The 21021-nt window shown below is 37.9% G+C and overlaps 1 protein-coding gene across 1 annotated transcript; it reads right to left on the bottom strand.

Annotated features, from left to right (window-relative positions):
- Positions 1-11686: 11686 nt before the first annotated feature.
- Positions 11687-12106, bottom strand: LOC112171265 (protein SRC2-like). The gene has a single exon (XM_024308475.1). The coding sequence runs from the start codon at positions 12104-12106 to the stop codon at positions 11687-11689; it is 420 nt and encodes a 139-aa protein (XP_024164243.1).
- Between the last annotated feature and the right edge of the window lie 8915 nt (positions 12107-21021).

A 21021-nucleotide genomic window follows, 5' to 3' on the forward strand; every position in this document is an offset into this window, starting at 1 on the left:
AGTTTCAATGGAGTACTCTCATGGGTGTTCACTATATGATTACTATATTTCTTAAACATAAAATTCGAATATTTCACCTTCAACATAACCCATAAGCATTAATTCATACCTATAAAATTATGAAGAAAATCAACCCACAAACTCATGTTTTTTTATTATGTTTTTATACATATATTCTAAATGTCAATTTTATCCTTACATTTAACAGAAAAATTAACAGAAGTACCAAAGTGTCAAACGGAGTCTAACTTCAAGTACCAAACTGTCCCCTTTAATACATCAGGTATCAAACTGTCCAAGTAGCAATACCTCAGGTACCATAGGAGGAATTTACCCTTATATTTAACATATAGCATAGGATTCGTTGTTACTAATGACATGCATCAGAAATTAAATTTATAATGAGGAAACCTAACACTAATAACACTTTCAACCACACTACATCCAATGAAAAACAAGGGACAATTGACAAGTACGAGCTAATTTAATTTAAAAAAACCAAACGTCTTGTTCAAACCACAAAATCTTAACTACAAATCAAAAACCAAATGAATATTTATCGGCAAAACACTGTAACACATCACATGTCAAGTAATGGTGTACAGTTACTTCAAAACGATAGTGATTAATCGCTAAACATGCACGCAGCTCCTTTATACAAACCAAGTATATTGTTATAAACATCAGCCAACAACCCAATCATTGTGCTTCGATGCAAACAGATGTATAGAATATAGTTTCATATCAAAAGTATTGGTGTCGGGGGACTCATAAAACAACCTCGAGTACATAAACACGAAAGAGTTATTCAATATGAATACATAATAAAATGATCGGAAGTGAGTTTTCAAGCACGATCTCTCCTCTTTCGATGGCTTCGAAACTTTCGGCCCGTCGGAATGGGGGGATTCCTCACCTTCCCGGTGTTGTCTAATTTGGTCTGAAGCATAACGGGGCCATCGCGGATGCTTTCATGTAAATGGGGGGGGGGGGGGGGGGATTGTTACAAACATCAATTTGGTTCCATTTGACTGCAGAACGATTCAACTGCAGCTTTAACTTTCTTAAGGACTTCATTGCTGGGGTGCTTCACAGTCTCAATGCACAAACTTTCCCTATGATCCTCAGCAACAAACTATCAATTTTAATAATAAAGGGTCAGCAAATGTTGCATTTTCCATATGATATTAACATTGAATCAGAATAGCAGAAACATAACGCATTCAGATTAACAATTTTATCAACTCCCTACCTCTTCAAACCAATTCGTCATAGGGTGCTGCATATGACGTATGACGTATATCCCACTTTCATTAGTATTCCCGTGGGTGGGGTTGCTTGGGCCAACCCTCAACTCAAATGAGGGAAAATGGTATTGTACATCACTTGATCTTGTCATGTCGTTCTCAAAAACACGCTGCAACAAATTAATCTGCTTGCAACCAAAACTTGCATTACAAATTTAAGGATACAACAATTGTGTACAGCAGAAAATTTGATGGGTTATTTACATATAACCAATATAACTTACGCTTGTTGTTGCCAGCTTCATTCGCCTTTCTAAACCTCCAACATCCGGCAAGCTATCCCACAATGTACCTCTTCGCTGGACAAGGTTCATCACCAAAAGAAACCAGTGTCCAGCATGTTGGTCCTCCATAGGTATGAATATCTACACAATTGAGGTAAAACAAAATAAGATTAGCATACTATAATAAAAACATTCGTATGATTGGACACAACTCATACCTTGGAGCATTTATTAAGTCGCTTATAAAACCGCCGCAGCCGACATGTTCGAATTGTTAAAGCCACCAAAGCCTTCGCATCAAGCCCTGCATTAAGACGGTTTGCTGTCAGCTGTATCATGAAAGTAAACATCCAAAATCAATACAATATCAGACATTGGTAACATTGTAGATTTGCCACTGCATTCCTATAAACGTTACATACCGCAAATGATGTGGGGAGAAACCAGTTCTCTAACTGATTTTCATTCAGGTATGCTGCCCATATATTAATGACCTAATCATGGGGCATAAATTGAGCAGTTCTGTTCAAATGCTGTATTATTCGACATCAGTGAATCAAATGATAAACAATGAAATTATTCATATATTGGACAACAGTGGAACATTTGGTGATAGACACTGTATTTCCCCAAGTGACAGCATAAAATCACCAAACTTGGCAACATCGTCCCTGTGTTGGCACAAAATGTTAGATGCCAGACTTCATTTCAACAAAACCAAATACCAGAGTTGAATATGACAAACAAAATAGTCATAAATGATGAAACATAATGCAATGGCTTTCAGGGTTTTATAACAGTGATGATGATCGGTATAAATATTGACCATTTATGTCACCCCTTCATAACTAATACAGCATTTCTTGACAGACAATATAGTATATGTACCATAATCCGCCGTCATTATTAAGAAAAAAATTAACACATCGACACATTATTAAAAGATTTACCACATATGATTTCTCAAACAATTGGATAATGGTTATATGGTAGGTTATATGGTCGAACGCCGACGCCTTTGTTTTAGATATTAAGTTACTATGAAGTGGACGATATTTACCTCCATTCCTCTTCACCAATTCCACTATTTCTGATCAAGTAAGCCAACATATTAGATTCCTTTCTAGAAACTTTTTCAACCCATGAAAAAGTTTCCAGTTTCTGTTCATGTCCCGCCTTCTCCTTTCCGCAAATACCAATTTCTTCTCTTTCATGTACCTGGGACAAAAATCAGCTTATCAACACGCACCCAAGTTTCATATATTCAGATAAACCATCTACCCCAAGATTAAGGATGCTATTATTTTAAAAATTTATATCATCTAACCAAAGAATACATATAAATTAAACATCGGTGTATTTATGAAAGTCGTTGCCAACATACATTGCTCTCCATTACCTTTGTTTTCCCATCGTTATGGAACGTTTCATTACTAAAATAATGTATGCGTGCTTCAGCTTTTTTGTAGCCCTTACATCCTTTGGTTCCATTTGAACCAATCACTCTCAATACCTCTGTTACAATTGCTTCGATGCTAGCGCCTTTGCTAACCACCATTGAACGTTCCGCATCAAATAATTGTCTTCCAATGGCTCCTATATTGGATACAATACATGAAACGGTCGACTGTAGTCTTTCCATATGGGACTTCAATTCTTCAACATCTTCTCTTACACAGTCCCAACTATTTGACTTGGGAATTGGATGCATATTCTCTTCTAATCCTTTCTCCTCCATCTTACAAACACCCAAATGACCTTCATCATTGTCTTTCAAACTGCTTTTCAGATTGAATGCCTCCGTCTTCTGTAAATGAATTCATTTTATTAGTAGCTATGAAGATGGGGTACAGATCAGTTGTACAAACAAAAAAACATACGGTCAAAATAACTTCTTACTGTCCTCCAATAATTTATGTACCTTCAATCTTCTCCGTTTTGCCCTATGCTCCTTGACCACGGTTTTCCTATGTTTAGATCACAACATATATCAAAATTACAGTATAGTCACCAGTTTATTGGTTTCGATTAAAACGCACAAAATCAACTCATTGCAATAGCATTAGTTCCCTACTATCAAAATACTTACACACAATTACGATATCCCACAACTCGTTCGGTTTTCAACTTCCTTGCAGTATCCCTGGTATTATCTTCTTTCTGGTACACCTTTTTTGCAGTCATATTTCTCCACATCACCTGCATGTCATAAATCAGTCCCCGTAATCAACCCATTCAATGATGCTTCAGCTTACGCACACAAACAACACTACAAATTGATATGACATCTTTTCCATTCAGCATAAATATACACAAGTTTAAATAGTATATTCGGCAGTTGCCTATTCAGCCATATAACACTTACGGGAAGTTCTATTTCTTACAGAAGTTCATATGGTCTGTTCGGCAGTTGCATATTCAGACAATACTAATACGACATTTTCATTTTGATACAGAAGTTCAAAAGGTCTGTTCAGCAGTAGCGCATTCATTTTTAAATACACGTAGAAAGAACCAAAATCAGTGGATATTCAACATTATTCGAAGATAGGTCCAGTTAACAGTCTTCACATCACAAAGTACTATTCGCACACCTTAAAAAAATACCCATTTATTAACTACAGTCAATTGCTGTCATAATACCCCCTTTTCCTTACCAAGTTAACCGACCAAAATCAAACCCCAACACACGTCTCAGTGTCTAGTGTTTTTTGGACCCTGAACACTGCAAAAACACCTAACAACATCGGCCAGCATGAGCCCAAACCTCAGCCACATTAGGAAACAAGGGTTTGCAATGTAAGAGGAACTAAAACGACTCTACGATCATATAAAAAGGAACAATATATAGCTCCTAAATGTAAGTATACTAAAGTAAGCTTTAAAGAAAATGAATGAATAAGTTGACCACAAAATTACCATCGCTCATTTTCATATGGCAATGAGATTAACTTGGTCACATTTCAAAGTTAATAACTACAAAAAGCGTTCACAATGAAGAAAGAGTCATACTCCCAGTACAGCTAATAACTCAACTATAATCAATGTATCATCATTTTCCATTTAATCAATATCTAATCATTTTCCGTGAACTGATTATAAATCATTTGCAGAGAATTCCTATCAATGAAAACAAACAACACGTTTCAATCTAACAAAAGGAGAGACTTCACTCACACGTACTCTATCTAGAGCTGAATCCACGTTCGATTTGGGCCTTTCCTGTGCAACTTAGTTTCCTGCAAAAGCAATATAAGAAAAAAAAATCAATCATAAACCAAGTGATGGTAGGAGCAAAATTTAATAATTTCAGACAAGGGTTCCTGCTTTGCTGAATGAAACTAAGGAGAAATTAACTCACAGACACAGTTGGACAATTGGTCGGTTTGATCTGAGGACTGCAGGGTCAAAATAAGCATAGCAGTTCTTAACGTTTAGTCCCAGCAGGAAATCAAGCTTCTTGCTCGAAACAGTCACCTGCAAACACAAATATTTACACATTAACTGGCATCAATGATAAATGGGCCCAGCACAAAAGGTCAATCTTTCAGGCTGAATTGACTAGATCATAATCAATTGAACTAAAGTTCAAGAGGGATTTCATACAAACCAGCCTAGTATAAGCATAAGTAATGTTAGATAACAAACCAATTGACCATTTGGTGGTGAATATAACCAGCTTCGCATGAAGACAAACTACCTATGTTTGTCTTCAAAAAATGGTAATGCATTGCATTCTATTAAGAAACAGAAGCATCACCCTACTTAATCCAGCCTACCATAAAACCAAATAATGCATGGTTGTAAAACAAGCTAGCTTAACAAAGTGGTTTTCCCATAGTTAAAATCTGTGTTTGAAAATTGGATTCCTAGGAGGCTCATACTTAAGTCCAGTTTATATTAGAATGACTGACTATAAGATATGTGAGCGGAAGCTACCAAATTCCCTCATAGTAAATTGAATTCAACATTCCACTAGGTTCCTCAATAATTTGGCAACTGAAAATTTCAGACCTACAATTGTTTCCACAAACCCATTAACCTTGGCAGTGGATAGCAGTAAATTTCTCACATTTTTGCACCAAACAAACAATTACAGCAACAAATTGAATAAGCAATCCAGATTCAAACCCCGAGAACATAAACAATCAAAATCCGATCCTGAAGAAGTCGGGGGTTTAAGAAATAATCACAAAACCCAGTCAGCATTTACAATACCACTGCTCAAGCTCATCTATTCTGGTTGATGAATCAAAAATCATTGATGAACCGCAAAACCTATTCAGCAATTACAAAAATCTATCCTGCTTGATGAATCACAGACCTAATTGGAAACCCCAATATATGAACACCTAGCAATTGAGAGAGTCAAGTAAAGTGGCTTACCCAAAACCCAATACGACGCCGCCGCCAATCCAATGACTTATTCGAAACCCCAATGTATCAAGACCTTCTAATTTCTGAATCGGGGAGGTGAATCAAATTGGGGGGTCAAGGATAACGATGAGCGAGATGACGATGAGAAGGAGAAGCTTATCGATCAGGTGCCTCCGATCGCTGCCGGAACTCGCAACCTCAATCACCTCCTCTGATTCGGGGGTGGAGAGACACTGAGAACGATGACAGAGAGAGGGATCGATACATCTGAGATTTGAGATAGGCTATAGGGTTGTATTGCTATCACATGCCTCCCATGTGTATCTCGACTGTACCCATCAAAAATCAGACGCGGTTAGGTGACCGCACGTGTCGGTCAGGCGCACCGTAACGGCTTGGTGCAGGTGGACCTTGGTCCACAGAAGACTCTTTGCTAATGGAAATATAGAGCTTTTGAATTTGCATAAAAAAAAAAAAAAGATGGGAACAAAAAAATAGGGAAGGAATCAAGTAAGTTATTATTTTTTTGTTTAGGTCAATCTCAAGTCAGGGTTATAATGAAAAGTTTACCTTTGAAATGGGCCCCACCGAGTTGACACATCAACGGGTTAACATTCAACTTTGATAGAGATCTAACGGAATGATCTATTAGATGAAAACTTATAGCGTATGAGTGTTTTTTATGAAATTAGAAATTCAGGGACTGAATCGATTTTGGACCTAAAGTACGAGGTAGTAACCAATATTTAGCCATTTTAATAAATTTTACAGCTCTGCCACTGAACTTTTCTTCCTCCTTCTGCCTCCCATGTTAAATTTTTTTACAACTCTGCCATTTACTCTCTCTTCCTCCCAGATTGGATTTTTTGACCATGCTTAGGGCATCTCCCACCATAGGCTATAATCTCATTTACAGCCTAAAACATGCTCCCACCATAAGCTATTTCCCATGGACCAAGAAAAAAATTTGGCCTTCTCAAATTTGGGCTCAGATTTGGTAAGCCAAATGGTGGGCTCTGCTGACTTTTTTTTTTGTTTCTTTAAGAACATGAATTTTACATTTAAGAAAATGGTCCTTGACCCAAAGCCCCAAAATCAGCTAAATTTGTCTCACTTATCCCAACAACAAATTTTTGTTCTCACTAACACAATTTAAATTTGAAGCAAAATGACAATTTTAGCCTTGGCCTAATTAAAAAATTACATTTTATCACACTCATCTCTCTCTCTTCACCCCCTCGTCCCCGACACAATTCTCTCTCTCTCTCCGCCCGCTGCAGCGTTGAACTCCGGCATCATGCCTGAAGCTCCGGTTGGAGCTACCTGAAGACAACGAAGAAGCTCCGGCTTGCCTGAATCACAGACGAAAAGCACCGGCTTGCCTGAAGACGACGAAGAAGCTCTGGTCAGAGCTACCTCGCCGGTGGCGAACTCGGATCTCGATCTGAACATCATCGTTTCTCTCCGCTCTATCTCCAGCACGACTTCTCTCTCTCTCTTGCAGATTCCGACGATCCGGCATATTCCGACAACCCGGTCTCCGCACAACAACAACTGAGGGTCTGCAACTGAGGGTTTCGATCTAATATTCAGACATCTGAGCGCTGAGAATCTGCAACCGAGAAAAACCGACGAAGGAAGGTGCAACGATGGGTGCCCGGATCATTTTCTGGGTGCCCAAATCAGATTTTTTTAATTTTTTTAAAGTAATGGGACAGAAGGGAAATTTTTTTTTAATGTCTGTTGGGGGGCAATACAAGTCTATTGGAGGGCAATAGACGTTTTTAAATTGATATAATATCTTCATTTTTTTTTATGTACTCAATTTTATTTTGTCTAATTTTAGGAAGATTAGTTATCATTTCGGCTACATAAAGATCTATTGGGGGGCAATAGACGTCTATTGGTCTTCCCTAAACGTCTATTGGGGGTAATACATGGCTGATAAACGTCTATTGGGGGGCAATAGACATCTATTGCCCTTCTATTTGGGGGGCAATAGATGTCTATTGGGGCAATACACCTTTCCGGTGGGCGGCGGCCGGTGACTGGAATCAGGCGGCCGGTGACCGGATTCCGGCGGCCGGTGACCGGATTCAGGCGACCGGTACCGGGCTCCGGCGAAGTCTCCTATGGTTTCTCTCTCTTCCATTTTCTCTCTCTCTAAGTAGCAAATGGATGAGGGGTAAAATGGTATTTAAAAAAATTAAAAACAAAAAAAAATCTTAATGGGGTATTAGGGAAGACTCTCTTAGAGTGTATTGGGTAAGAGGGAATTAAAAAAACTTAATGGGGTTAGTGAGAAAAAAATCCCTAGAAATGGGGTAAATGGATAAAAACCCTTAAGATGAATCATTTTTCCTCTATACATGGGTTATTTATAATGTTTCTAAATATTAAAATTACATCATTATAAATATCTTGTTGAGATCTTCAATATGAGCCCAATATTTGATATGTTTAGAATTTTTAAAATAAATGTGTAATCATTAATTTTTATGATATACTTATTTTTATTTAACTAAAACGACTAGTTTTATTGATAGCCTCGTCAAAACCATACTCGGAAATATATTCTGAGTTGAGAAAAAGAGTACTAGAATGTGAAATACTAAAACATAAACAACAACATAAAGTAAAACAACGAAACTAACAATTATTGAAATACACATAAAAAACTAGCCCTTTTTTTTGTCATTTTCAAATTATAGCCGTTGGATGTGATGATATTTGATTTTTGGCTTACGGAATTTGGCATACGGTGGCAGCACTGCTTTTTGTTGGTAGGCCAAAAAAGCATATTAGAAAGAATATTCTGTTTTTGGTAGGCTAAAACCATTTGGCTACCATGGAAGATGCTCTTAAATGCTTTATATGCACTACTATCATCTTATCTTCCGTACGTATCTTTTCTCCTAGATCAATCCTCTAGTTGTATGTTCCCAATATGGTCTTGGTATGATTAATTACTTCTGGTGGTTTTTTTTCCCCATAGCATACCCTTCAGTAAGGTAATATATTTAGTTTACCTTAGATTGTTATAATATATATCATTCCACTATCGATGAAACACTAATGTAGAGTTAACAATTATGACCTTTCAGTAAAGTCATTTTTAAATTGTTATAATATCATTCCACCATAGATGAAACACTAAGTGTGCATATCTGGTTAGCATACCAATTTTTAGAATTTGTAAAAGATATTTAGTTATTTATATAATATTCCAAACGTTTATAATTGCTATAGTTAGACATGTAACATACCCACAACATCGCGCGGGGTCGATGCCTAGTTTCATGTTGATAGACTTGGGAGAAAGCAATAGTTGACCTTGTGCTCTGAGTCTCGAGGTTCCTAGAAATTTAAAAGCATCATTTGGATTTTGGAGAGTCATAAGTTTTAGGTGAGATGATCTTATTTCCAAGAGGATGTTTGGATGAGACACTCAAATGGTGATATGACATGGTCAACATATCAATTCGAATGAAGAGGAAAAACTAGTGGAAATTAAAGTTGACTTGAACCAATAACATTAGTGTACTGGTCATTAGTTTCAATTCCTGATTTATTCTACCATACTTCTTGGAAGATCATGATGATCGATATCGATCATCATGACATCAAATCGACATATAATAATAATTTATATCTTATATATCTCTCTCCTAATTACAATTGAAACTGCGCCCAACTTAATTGAATAATACTCAGAATCATTTAGCATGTGAATGTCAGCAATTATTTCTAATTAAATTTATAGTAAGTGATAAAACAGCTTAAAATCATTATGCAAAAGCACATAGGCATATGGAATACTTAAAACTGAGTATATTCAAAAGACAAGAATACGAATAGGCGCCAGTATGCCATTTTACGCAAGAATATATTCATTATCGCAAGAAAAATTTATACCTATTCGCCAGTATGCCTTCTTATTCTCATCTAATAGAGAAGAAAAATTTATGAATCTGTTGCTAACTGTAGAATCATTTTCAATATATTGATTGAATTAATAAATAAATATATATATATATATATATATATTATACACACACAATTCTCTCATAAGTTTATCAGCTACTATTCAGTTAAGAACATTAACCCTAGAGAACAATCTGAAAGCACATGTTCTGACCCGAGAAACTGCGCTGCAGCTACGAGACAAACATATATATATATATATATATATATTTTTTTTTTTTTTTTTGGGTCTGAGACAAACATATATAGGACTACTTTATATACAGTCCCCAAGTCCCAACCTCCTGCTGGGGCTAGCTGCATATATTAATAGAACCTACCATGCCAAAAACCTTTGGATATAATCCACATCCTATTATACACGTGAGCAAGCTCGGCAAGTAACAGTCTCCTTCCTCAACTTAAACAAACTTATATGTTTCCAATATTCAAAGAAAAGAGTGTAGCCACAAAAATCTTAGATTAAGACCAGCCCAGCGTTTATATTAAACTTTTGAGTCTAAACTATTCGTAATCACCTTACATAATTTCAAAGTTAATCATGAAGCATCCAAGTTCCTAAGACTAATTGATAATCAATTATCTTTGTGGAATGACCATTATAATTATCTTTTAGTAGTATCAATCACTCTCCGTTTACGTGCCGTATACAACACCAAACATTGGACAAGGAAGAGCTACAGGCCTAGGCGCCACCCACCCAGCCGCCTCTCACCGCCTTTAATTTAATTAATTGATTACAAATTTCTAATAGAGAAAATGTTACAAACAGTACTCGAACTAAGGCTCATTCTTAACTTCAGTATCCAACTATGCAAAACTATCACTTTGGTACCCCAAGTTTGAAGTCCGACCCAAGAATGGTACACGTCGTCCATCACGGCGTTAACTAGCTAACCACGTGGCATATTTTGAGGGCCCTCATGGTTTGCCACGTAGCAAAGACTTAATGCTGTGATGGACGGCGTGTACCATTCTTGGGTCGAGCTTCAAACTTGGGGTACCAAAGTGATAGTGTTGCATAGTCAGGTACTGAAGTTAGGAGTCGGCCTTAGTTCGGGTACTGTTTGAAATATTTTCTCTTTCTAATATAGATTAGACCAAGGAATCAAATTTCAGTTTCGGTTTTGATTTCGGTACTTTAAATTTAAGAAAATTTCGGAGAAAGTTTCGATTTCGGTAAAAATTTCGGTTAAAAATAAAGAAATAACATTACTTGCATTTATAAAATGATATTTTTGAATGAAACTTTTACATAGACTAAACTAACCTATAATAAACCTACTTACAATGTAACCTCTCTAAAATTATAAATTTATAATAGAATTGTGATATCTAATATGGACGAGTAATTAACTAGTACTGTAGTAGGTTGCTAAACTGGTGTTTTTATCTATGTATAATTATAAATGTGTTGTATATTGATAATGTAAATGTGATTTACTTTTTTTTTTTTTTTTATGCCTGGAACCCAGTGGGAGGCTTGGCCATCACCCCTTTTTCATAAGGGATACTGACCATTTACACAATTTGAGCCTAAAAATTGCCCACTTACTCCACTAAGAGTTTTTTACTCTCATTTATCCAATTTAACATTTATTGACAGTTTTGCATTTTAATTAATAAATTACACTTCTCTCTCTCTCTCTCTCTCTCTCTCTCTCTCTCTCTCTCTCTCTCTCTCTGTCTCTCTCTCTCACATCCGCCTCCTCACCCAGACCACCGTTGTCGATCTGGCAACAGCCTCCTTGGCGACTTCTCGGCCATCACCGCCGGCTACTCCATCGTTGAGCCCTAGGCCTCCATCATCTGCGGCTTCGTCGCCGTCGTCGTTCTTATCTCGTTGCCTTTGGGTCTCTCCTTGGCAGTGATGACCGGATAGATCACGTGCTTGTCGTTCTTCTCATTTTGCAGGAGGTCCTTGACCGGAATGACGACCATTCCGATCTTGGTCTCGCCGAAGGAGCGGTCACAGATGAGCTTGATTTTGATTTGGAGGCAGTCGAGGGCGGAGTTGTCCAGGGTGAACTTGAGGGTGTGGTTCCATTTGGGGTTGGTGCCGACATCTTTGTGGACGGGGGTGCGGAGCTTTTGCTTCTTGTCGCTGTTACTGGAGACGGAGACAACGACATAGACGTCCATCTTGGAGAACATGTTCACGTCCTTGATATCATTTGCGCTGAACACCGTTATTTCCAAAGGCCTGCAATCCATTGATGATGAAGATCAAAAAGATCGAATCGGATATTGTTGAAGATCATATCCAATTTTCCTTTTACTCTTTGCTACCCATAGCATTTTCTGGGTGGTTAAATTTCATTTTATTTTATTTTTTGAGGTAAACTGTGAACTCTGAGAATGGAAGGGAATTTTGCCAGTAGTGATTGTTTTTTTTATGGATTAATTTCAGTTTACCCCCTGAGGTTTGGGGGTGTCATCATTTAACCCCCCCCCCCCCCCCCCGACTCTCAATTTCACTTTTTACCCCCTGAACTTTCCAATTTTTGTCTTCCGTGCCCAATGTCTTATTTTCCGTCCAAATTGGACGTTAAGTCCAATAAATATGATTAATTTCAGTTTACCCCCCCAACGACTATGTCGAAATAAATCAAGCAACGACTTAAATTTCAAACATATTAGGTGCACCCGAATTTACTAAGGCGACCCAATATGTTATTTTCCTTCCCTTACTTATTAACAATTAACAGCATACACAAACAACCCATTTACCTATTCACATCTTTTACCAATTCACTGGAATAACAACAATCTAATTCACCAATCTCAGCAAGGTTCTGATTCACAGCAAGCACACAACATAGCAACCAATTTCAGTCCAAAATGGCGATACCCATAACAGATTCCTCACAATTCCAACTACCTCAAAATTAAACTCAACTCACACAAAACCAAGATAATCTGATTTCAACCAAACCAACCAACTCAGTTCATTAACAATGTAACAACAGTCGAAATTCACCAAAACCATATGCAACTCAACTCACCTTATTTCGATCTCGGAACCAAACGTTTTCCAGAAACTTGAATGACGATGAACTGAGGATTCAACAACACCCACCTAGAAATTTCTAGACTTTAGCTCTCAATCGAAGTTAGGCCTCGTCCAGAGAAGCAGTTGAACCAGAAACCAAGCCCAGAAAGGCCGGGGAAGTTGCCGGCGTCAGTGATGGCGTCGAAGTTGAGAGGAACCCATAAACGAAATTTTCAAAACTCGATCAAATTCAAAATCTAATTGTACAAGCTTGTAGAATATGACGAGGAGATGAGATTTCATACCAAATGCAGCCCAAAAGGTGGCCGGAGTCGCCGGGACTTGCGGAAATCACCGGAGAAGTCTCAGAGCTTCCAGTCGTCGATTCTCCGTTCACTATTGATGCATGTATGATCCGAGACCGTAGGGACGTAGGCGACGGTGAGACGAGGCTATTGCCAGTGGTCCGCCTCGGAGAGGTGGCCGGAGGACGGCGTTTTGGTTGGATTTCTTCCTCGGGTCGGCGACGCGTTTTCGGGTTAGAAGCTTCAAGCTTCTCTCGCGTCTTCTAGATCGATCTGATCTGGTCCCCCTCCCTTTAAAGTGAAATCAATGGCCCAGATCAGTAGGTGGAGAAAATGAAATTAATCCTATTTTTTTTGTCTTGAAATGACCATTTTAGCCCTCAAAGTGAGACCCATTATCAGACTTAACGTCTAATTTGGACGGAAAATGAGACATTGGGAACGGAAGACAAAAATTGGAAAGTTCAAGGGGTAAATAAGTTAAATTGAGAGTCGGGGGGGGGGGGGGTGAAATGATGACACCCCCAAACCTCGGGGGGTAAACTGAAATTAATCCTTTTTTATTATGATTTGGTTGGGCAATAATAAGATTATTGAGGGGCAATAAAATGTTTATTGGAGCAATAATAAGATTATTTATCTGGATAAACCTCCTAAAGCTTTCAAAATTAAAAACATCTTCATTTTTCATTAATTATTGATCCCCAATAAACTTGTTATTGGGGGGAAATAATATGTTTATTGGGGGGGGCAATAATATGATTATTGGGTATTATTAATGGGCGATAAAATCGGAAGCCGGAATCCTGTCACCAGTACGGTAGCAGGATTCAGGTTTCCGGATTCCCGTCACCGGTCGCCGGAGTCCACGTTCAGCCACTGGTCACCAGAGTCCGGCAAGGTCTCCGATGACTTCTCTCTCTAAGTGACAAAGAAGGAGAGGGCAAAATTGTCCCAAAAATAAATAAAAAGTAATAAAAAAAATACTTAATTGGGTATTAGGGAAAAATATATACTAAATATTGGGTAAGTGGGCAATCTCTTACAGTGTTTGGGTAAGTGTGGTTAATTAACCCCAAAATTGAGTAAATGATCATTTTCCCTTTTCATAATAATTAAAAAATTACAACAAGACTGGACGGAGCACGTAATACCAAAACCCCGTGAATGAAAATGAACAAGTACAACAAAAGGAATATAAAAGCTATTATGATGCGGTTCGATCTAGCTGGTTGAACTGCTTCCATTTAATATCATATAATATTGTTTCCAAGTACATGAATTTTGGAAATGATTTTTGTACTTCATCACATGGGTATTATATGTGTGTTGATCTCTTTCCACATATAATCCATATATCGGATATTGTGGAATTATCCAATATGGTGTTTCATTGTATGAAGTATATGACATTTGAGACAAAGCAAAAAGGAAATCATGTTGTGGTTGGAGCATTCAACTTTGTAGCACATAAAAGCAACAAGATTTTTTGTTGTATTCAACTTGATTGCCCAAAAAAAAAAAGAGATCAAAATTTCATATTTTCTATATGAAAGTATGAAGTAAAAAATTTATTGTCGGTGAATTTCACAGAAATTTCAGAAAAATTTAGGACAAAATTTCGGTGTGAATTTTTAAATATATTTTGTGTGTGTAGATTATTCGGAAATTAAGAATTTCGCATAAATATATGGAAAATTTTGAAAAACTTTGGGAAAATCCTGACGGAAATGATATAACATATGAATTTCGTTTCGGTGCTTCAAAATTACAGAAATGTCGGCAGTTTTGGAGAAATTTGAATATTGAGTGTAGTGGATCCGCTAATGCATGACTTGCAGACTTTGCACACCCCTACGCGCATTAGTCAAGATATCTGCTCCCTACAAATACTTGGTAAAGTGAACATTTGAAGTAAGCAATCAATCCCATATACACTTACTACAGCTCAAACTATTAGTAACTTGAGCATTGAAGTTGTAGATACCCCCTTTTTTCAAACTTTATTTGTCAAACACCAATTCATATTCCGAAGATGCATAGTCATTTTCTTGATCGTGAAACTTTCGCTCTCACTCCAGCCAAAGAGAAGTAGGTAAGGAAATTTTCGATTGAATTTTTCCACACCGACAGAGACTCATGATACAATTAGGGGATATGATCAACCATCAAAATTAGAGACATCATCACTAAATAATATGAAATTTCACTTTATTAAGAGGGTGAGATATATGAATATGTCTAACAACATTCTGAAAAATTAAAAAGTTTGTTAGAGATTTAGTTATCTCATAAATTGGAACACATTACATACGTGCTTTTCTCTCTAGAGCTCCAAAAAACCCGGATCCCTTGGTCTAGGGTTTGAAGAAATTTCTACTCCTCCGATGGCGGCTTGAGGTCGGTTTGGGTTCGCCTTGCCGCTAACGAGTCGCTGCCGGACGGGTTCTTAAATGCTAGTACTTGGGAGGTCAGGAGAGAGGCTTTGGCTCGAGGTATTTACAATGGAGCTTCATGTACTCTGCTTATGTCCATTTTGGTTCATATGCTGTCATGTCAGGGACATAGCCAGGAATCCTAGGAGGGTCAAGCTAATTTTACCTATACAAAACTTTTGCGAAGAACTCTTTTTTTTTTTTTTTAGGTTTGGAACCCAGTGGGAGACTCATTCTCATGCCTTTATTATTAAAAACATACAATTGGGGGGGGGGGGGGGGGTGGTAACCTAAAACTAAAACCCCGTAAATTAAAAATTACAAGCATAAATCTAACTGAATCGTACCCTCCGAGGTCCACTATGAAAGAATATTTTTGTACCGCTTGGTTTTTCAGCGATCCGTCATTTTGTTCAATACCTATAATATATACACATACATTTCAATATAAATCAAATCAACAAAATAGACATAGGCACACAGCATAGTATAGATGGCAAACATAACAATTGACAAGCAAGATGGAAATCTATAGAATATTATTACTTTGACAAATGTTATCACTCTACAAGAACTTCCCACAAACATGACAATTGACAAGCAAGATGGAAATCAGTAACGCAATTATTAACCTAACATATTGACATACCTGTATGTTATGTCAAAATCTCTGTTTTTATATATATGTAATCAATATTTCATTATATTCATCTATGTACGCAGGCATTAGAAAGAAACCTTTGGTAATCTATTCATTCTGTAAACCAAATCAGTGAAACCAAACAATCAAACATCATGAAGTGATAAAACAATCAAACCCATCAACACCCACCAAGTAGAAATCTTAGATCAACTAAAAGTCCAAAACCCATAGAAACGATAAAAAACAAAGAGTCAAAGACATGGGTAATCGATCATTAATTCCTTCTATTCATTAAAGGGTACGAATACATTGGTTTTTACCTAGGATTCTGGGAAGCAGAGTAGCATACTAGCAGTAGCAAAGGATTGAAGGAGTCGCAGTGGAGGTGGCTTGGTGGCCGTGGAGGTGGCTCAGGCTTGGCTGCGTGGAGTGGTGGAGGTGGTTCGATGACGGACTGGTGGGGCTAAGAGGCTGAAGAACTGAAGGAGTCGCAGACTTGCGGTTGGAAGGCTGAAGCGGCTGCGCCCTATGGTCTTGGGTCTGAGCGTATGTCGACCTAAAGTATTAGTATATATATTTTTTTATATTTGGGCTATACCCCTATTTGGCAGCTTTTGGCCCAAATTTTCCCTTGGGCTACAGCCCAAGTAGCCCTAGGCATAGCTACGTCCCTGGTCATGTGATCACCCTTATCCTTCTTATGAACTTCTTTCCTGCTAGTGTCTCAAACTCGCAAATGATATGGATCATGTGGCTTAACTCGGATTCAAAGAACTCATAGCCACGATCTACATGACTTCTTGAAACCATAGAATGAATCTTTTAAGTTGGCATGGAATTACTTGCGGCAGAAGGCATCAAATAGTACGTAGTAGTCTTGAATCTACAAGGCCATGATTTGCATGGCACTATATTACCTTTCATGAAGCCTCTCCTTTCTTAGGTACATCAACCTTCAAATCAACAGCCTCTCTTGCAACATTTCATACCAAGTTTATCACTTGTCCTAAATCTTGACTGCGATATCTCAGTGTCAGTGAGAACATGTTGGAGGGGGAGGTTCCAGTTAACTTGACCTACTGTTTTGAACAGTGTAATTATATATAAACGTACTCTATATTGATAATGTGAGTATAATTTACTTTTTTTTTTTATGGCTGGAACCCAATGAAAGGCTTGGTCATCACCCTTTTTTCACTAATAATTAAAAAATTACAACAGAGCTGGGCCCCAGGGGGGAGGGACATAATACCAAAACCCCATGAATGAAATTGAACAAGTACAACAAAAGGAATATAAAATCTACTATGATGTGGTTTGATCTAGCTGGTTGAAGTGCTTCCATTTAGAATCATACAATACTGCTCCTAAGTACATGAATTTTGGAAATGATTTTAGTACTTCATTACATGGGTATTGTACATCTGTTGATCTCTTCCCACATGTAATCTATATATCTGATATTGTGGAATTACCCAAAATAGTGTTTCATTGTATGAAGCATACAACATTTGAGACGAAGCAAAAAGGGAATCATATTGTGGTTGGAGCATTCAACTCTGTAGCAGATAAAAGCCAAAAAGGTTTTTTGTTGTATTCAAATTGATTGCAAAAAAAAAAAAAAAAAAATCAAAATTTCATATTTTTCTATGAAAGTTTGAAGTAAAAAATTCATTGTCAGTGACATATAAATTTCGGACAAAATTTTGGTTTGAATTTTTAAATATATTTTGTGTGTATAGATATATCGGAAAATAAGAATTTCACGAAAATGTATGGAAAATTTTGGGAAACACCTGACGGAATTGATATAGCATATGAATTTCGTCTCATTAATTGAAAATTATGGAAATTTCGGCAGTTTCAGATAAATTTGAAACCTTGGATTAGACCAACAAATTGGCCTGCGCGATGCCGCGGGTTTCTTCCTTTGAGTTTTTGTCAATTTACCCAAATTCTAGGGTCATTTATCCCACTTACCCTGTTAAGTTTCTTTAATTCCTCCATCATGATTGATGATGTAGTCGCAAATTTTGCTTCAAATAACGCTTCAGACGCTCAGGTACGGTCCAACCAAAATCCTCATTAGTTGCTTCCAGAGCCCCTCGCTCATTTTACAAATTCTGTTCCTTATGGAAATTAGGACCGAGACCGTCCTATGCAAAGGATACAAAAATACTCATTCTGTTCTTACATAGAATCTGAGGGGATTATGTGGATTGATTCAACCAACTTGCGGACGTTTAAATATTTCATGAAGTTGGTTGACAAGCAAACATGCTGGTCACGTGTTGTGTCATTATCTACTTGTCATGCTGCTTATACTACACTTCTAGCACATATCATATGACAACGGGCTCACTCCCCGGATCATCCCATTCAGTCAATCGGACTTGACAATGCTAGAGAGTTTACATCGAAGACTTTCGATGATTATTGCATATCACTGGGACTGATGTTAGATATCATATTCCCATATACACACCCAAATGGTCTCACAAAGACAACTACGATGGTATGCCGGACATTGGCAATGCGCACTAATCTCCCTATATCTGCTTGGGGTAATGCAATATGGCATGCAACTATACTAATTCGTCAAAGCCCACCGCCACTCAAACAATCTCTGCGTTACAGCTAGTGACTGGGTACACGTATCTCGTACTTACGCATATTTAAGTGTGTCAGTTATGTGCCAATTGCGCTGTGATGAGTCTTTACAGACGAATGGGCAACTAAGTTGGATTTGAGACTCCAACAAATTGTCTGCCACTTAATGCCTTTGCAAGGCGATCTCCTTATCGCTAGATTTGTGGATTGTCACTTTGATGAAACAGTCTTCCCGTCGTTAGAGGGAAATAAGAACACGGATATTCAGCAGGAACGACAGGAATTGTCATGGTATATCCCCACTATGTCTCATCTTAATCCCCGCTAAAGTGACGAGATCATATATATCTATTGCAAACATGCCTGCAAAGATGGACGTCCCTACGAGAGGACGAAACGCTACCCTACATAGAGGTAGGCATGACACCAACACCATAGAGAGTGGCACTCTGGTGTTACAGGCCATGGCCCCAGCTAGGATGCATGGGAGGCCCGTGGGTTCGAAGGATACTTTGTTATATATAACTCAATCCTTTGATCATCCACACTCAAAATCCGTCTCATGAGAACCTTCCAGATTATGGTTATCATTGGGGGACGCCTCAACGTCATAACCTATTCTTGAGAATATAGAGCTCTCTGATAATTACACCAGTGTACATGAGACGTGGGATAGAAACTCCATCATGATTGATGATGTAGTTGCGTATTTCATTGTGCATGAGTTTGTTGAGTCCAATGATATCGAACCATGCTCCATTGATGAATGAATGCCAACGTAGAGAAATTTGGCCTAAATAGAAAGATGCGATCTAGGTTAAGTTAGATTCTCTAACGAAGAGGAAGGTTTTTCGAGCCACAGGTGCCAACACCTCTTACATAAAACCTGTTGACTAATGGGTCTTCATTAGAAAGCTTGATGAGAAAAGAAGATGGTAATCTCGCCTTATGGTGCAAGGATTCTCACAAAACGCACTGGAATCAACTACGATGAGACATTCTCTCGTAATGGATGTCATTACACTCCACTACCCTGTCAGTTTGGTAGTTTCCAAATAACTAAACATGCAGCTTATGAATGTGGTCACTACATATCTCTATGGGGATCCAGATACGGAATATACATGAAGGTTCATGGTGAACTTCATTTACCCAAGTCAAGTGGCTCTAGATCACAAAGCATGTTTGCAATGAGGTTGAAACGCTCACTAAAGTGACTACTTGATTGGGAAAGGATATGCCCGTGTGTTTTCATGATAAGTTCCAGATTCTATTGCGGTTCATGTTGGACATGGTCTTCATTGGAAGCCCTTAAAGAGTTAAGGGAAACCGTTAAACACTTGAAATCCAAGTTTGAAATGATGGATCTTGAGAGAACACGATTATGTCTCGGTTTGAAACTTGAGTATCGTGTTGATAGATGTTGAGGCTGTTTGACAAGGTCAAGCCTTCAAGCACACCCATGATCGTCTGTAGTTTTGATCCTAAAAATGATTCTCTTCATCCGAAGGGTGATGACGAAGATGTGCTAGAGCCAGAAGTGCCCTACTTAAGTACAATAGGCGCATTATTGTACTTACCCCAATGCACAAGACCTGACTTCTCATTTGTGGTGAACTTGTTAGCTAGATATAGCTCTGCGCCAACGCAACGCCATTGGACTGGTGTAAAAGATATCTTTCGATACTTGAGATGTACAATTGATATGAGCTTGTTCTATCCCTACAGAGAGATGATAGATTTGGACCCGTCATACACTAGAAACACCTCCAACACTGGCATTCCTTCTCTATCTCTATCCCAAAACAACATTAGTGTTTTGGAAGGTTTTGCTGATGCTGGGTATCTCTCTGACCCACACAAAGGTCATTCTCAAACTAATTATGTGTTCATCATGGATAAGACTGCGATATCTTGGAGGTCTACAAAACAGACCATTGTCGCTATATTTTCGAACCATGCAAAAATTATTGCTCTTCACAAAGCAGTTAGTGAATGTTTATGGATTGGATTCATAATTATGCATGTTCGAAGCACTTATAAAGTTTGAAGTCTAACAAATGAGTCTACAACCATTTATGAGGATAATGACGCTTGCATTGAACAAATGAAGCAAGGCTACATCAAAAGCGACGACACCAAGC

Source organism: Rosa chinensis, chromosome 6, assembly GCF_002994745.2.
Source record: "Rosa chinensis cultivar Old Blush chromosome 6, RchiOBHm-V2, whole genome shotgun sequence".
In the NCBI taxonomy this organism is placed as follows: domain Eukaryota; kingdom Viridiplantae; phylum Streptophyta; class Magnoliopsida; order Rosales; family Rosaceae; genus Rosa; species Rosa chinensis.